Genomic DNA, 2486 nt, shown 5'->3' on the forward strand with positions numbered 1-2486 from the left:
CGCAGGAGCGTCAGCCCCGCGGCGGCGAGGGTCGCGGCGGCGAGGGCGTGGTAGAGCGCGGGCCAGCCGAGCCTCGGGATGAGCGCCTTCGCGGCGGAGACGCCGCCGAGCGACGCGACGGCGAACGCGTTGAAGAGGAGCGCGTAGGCCCGCGCGGCGTCGCCCCGGCCGAAGAGGAGCCCCACGGCCGAGGGGACCATGGAGAAGATGCCGCCGAGGCAGAAGAAGGCCGCGGCGACCGTCGCGAGGAAGGCCCGGGGCCCCGCGGCCGCGGCCGCGGGCGCGGCGGCCGTGACGGCGGCCTGGGCCAGGAGCATGGCGAGGAAGGGCCCCCGGAAGCCGCGGGCGTCGACGAGGGCGCCCCAGGCGAGGCGGCCGAGGCCGTTGCAGAGCGCGCCGACCGCGCCGACGCCGGACAGGAAGCCGTCGCCGTGCCCCGCGGTCGTCGCGAAGACCTTGTAGACCGACGCGGACGTGAGCCCCGCGGACGCGCAGAGCACGGTCGCCGCGTAGAGCACGCCGAAGTTGCGGCTCAGCACGATGGCCCGCGCGGGCGTCCGGTCCGCGGCCGCCGCCGCGGCCGCCGCCGCGGGCCGCGGCGCGACGAGCGACCCGCCGACGGCGACGACGGCGCCGTAGACCAGGGCGAGCTTCCGCAGCATGACGGGGAAGTTCGCGTAGACCTCGTCCGGGAAGGCGCCGCCGGAGGCCGGGACGCCGCCGGGGTTCGCGAGCCGCGTCCCCAACAGATTGAAGAAGAAGCCGCCGGCGCCGAAGCCCATGAGCACGGCGCCGTTGACGAAGCCCCGCGCGTCCGGGAACCAGGACCAGCCCGCGACGAGGGGCGCCGTGTAGGCCAGGGCGATGCCCGCGCCGACGAGGCCGCTGTAGCACGCGAGGAACGCGCGGAGCGTCGTCGCAAACGACGCGAGGAAGACGCCGAGCGCCACGAGGCCGCCGCCGCCGAGCGTCGCCGCGCGCGGGCCGAAGCGCTCGACGGCGCGGGCGCCGAAGGGCATGGTGCCGCACTGCACTAAAATCGTCAGCGGGAACGCGATGAGCGCGTCGCCGGGCGACCCGGGCGCCGCGGCGGCGCCGTCGAGGCGCCGCATCGCCGGCGGCACGTAGCTGACGAAGTTGCCCCAGCAGTAGAGCGTGCCCAGGACGAGGTGCACGAGCATGCCGCCGGCGAGCGACGCGTAGCCGCGCAGCGGCGCCGGCGCGGCGCCGCCGGCGACGGCGAGCGACGCGTAGCCCCGCAGCGGCGCCGGTGCGGCGCCGCCGCCGGCGACTCCGGCGGCGCGCCGCGCAGTTTCGACCTTGCGTCGCGCGCGCAGCGGCGGCAAAGCCGTGGCGCAGGTGGCAATGCAAAAAGCGAGCGGGAAGGCCTTCATCGGCGCGATTGTGGCGGCCAGCTCGAGCTGGTCGATCGAGGTTCAACGGTAACGTACAAGATGTTGACGCCGGTGTTGACGAAAGAAACGCAGCGCCCTAGCGCGCCACCCATCTGTAACAGTGTGGCTGTGCTGCGCGCGTCGTCGAGCCCTTGAGACAGAGCCATGTCCGCGCCGCCGCCGCCCGCGCCGCCGCCGCCGGTCGCAGCAGCGCCACCGCCCCCATCGTCGGCGCCGCCCACACCATTAGCGCCGCCGCCGCCTTCGATGGGTGCCCCACCGCCTCGTCCGCCCATGCCGCCGCCCGGAGCGCCGCCGCGCCCGCCGCCCGGAGCGCCGCCGCGCGGCCTGCTTCCTCCGCGGGGCACGCCGCCGCCGCCGGCCGGAGCACCGCCGCGGGGCCTGCTTCCACCAAGGCCGCCGGGACCGCCCGTGTCGAGTGCTCCGGGTTCGCCCGCGCCGCCGCAGCCCCAGAGCGGCCTCTTGCCTCCTCGCGCCGCGCCGCCGCAGGGCGCGCCTGCGCCGCCGCGGGCGCCGCTCGGGGCGCCGCCGCAGAGCGCGCCTCCGCCGCCGCGGGCGCCGCTCGGGGCGCCGCCGTCCGCGCCTCGAGGACTTCCACCGAACCCGGGCTCGGCGCCGCCGCGGCCGCCGCCCTCGGCGACGATTCCGGGGCCGGCGGCGCCCGGCGCGCCGCGAGTACCCGCGGGGGCTCCGCCGCGGCCGCCGCCGCCTGGGCTCGCTCCACGCGCGCCGCCGCCCGTTGCTGGGCCCCCGCCGCCGGCTGGGCTCGCGCCGCGCGCGCCGCCGCTGGGCCGAGGGCCGCCGCCGACGGCGCCGCCGGGGATGCCTCCTCGAGCGCCGCCCGGGATGCCTCCGGGCCGTCCTCCGTCGACGCCCGTGCAGAAAACATGCGACTTCAAAGTGTGGGCTGTGTGCGCTTTCGTGCGAGTCGCTTTGTCGAGAGTTCGCTCGACGAGATGTGTGGCTTTCGGCATGGTCGCTTTGTCAAGAGCTCGATGAGAAGATGGATTGCCCCGGCCCTGCCAAAGGCGGACATTGAATGAACTTTGAAGTTTTTGTGGCAATTTTTAG

The 2486-nt window shown here is 76.5% G+C and overlaps 1 protein-coding gene across 1 annotated transcript in view; it reads right to left on the bottom strand.

Annotated features, from left to right (window-relative positions):
- The window catches only part of AURANDRAFT_66130 (hypothetical protein), a gene marked incomplete at both ends in the record, with an annotated part of 3773 nt that extends 2379 nt beyond the window's left edge, over window positions 1-1394 (bottom strand). Inside the window, one exon of the mRNA XM_009041186.1 lies at window positions 127-1394. Coding sequence (XP_009039434.1) covers window positions 127-1394 — 1268 coding nt within the window. The remainder of the gene's footprint in view (window positions 1-126) is intronic.
- Window positions 1395-2486: the final 1092 nt, after the last annotated feature.

Source organism: Aureococcus anophagefferens (assembly GCF_000186865.1).
Source record: "Aureococcus anophagefferens unplaced genomic scaffold AURANscaffold_19, whole genome shotgun sequence".
NCBI classification, from domain to species: Eukaryota; class Pelagophyceae; order Pelagomonadales; family Pelagomonadaceae; genus Aureococcus; species Aureococcus anophagefferens.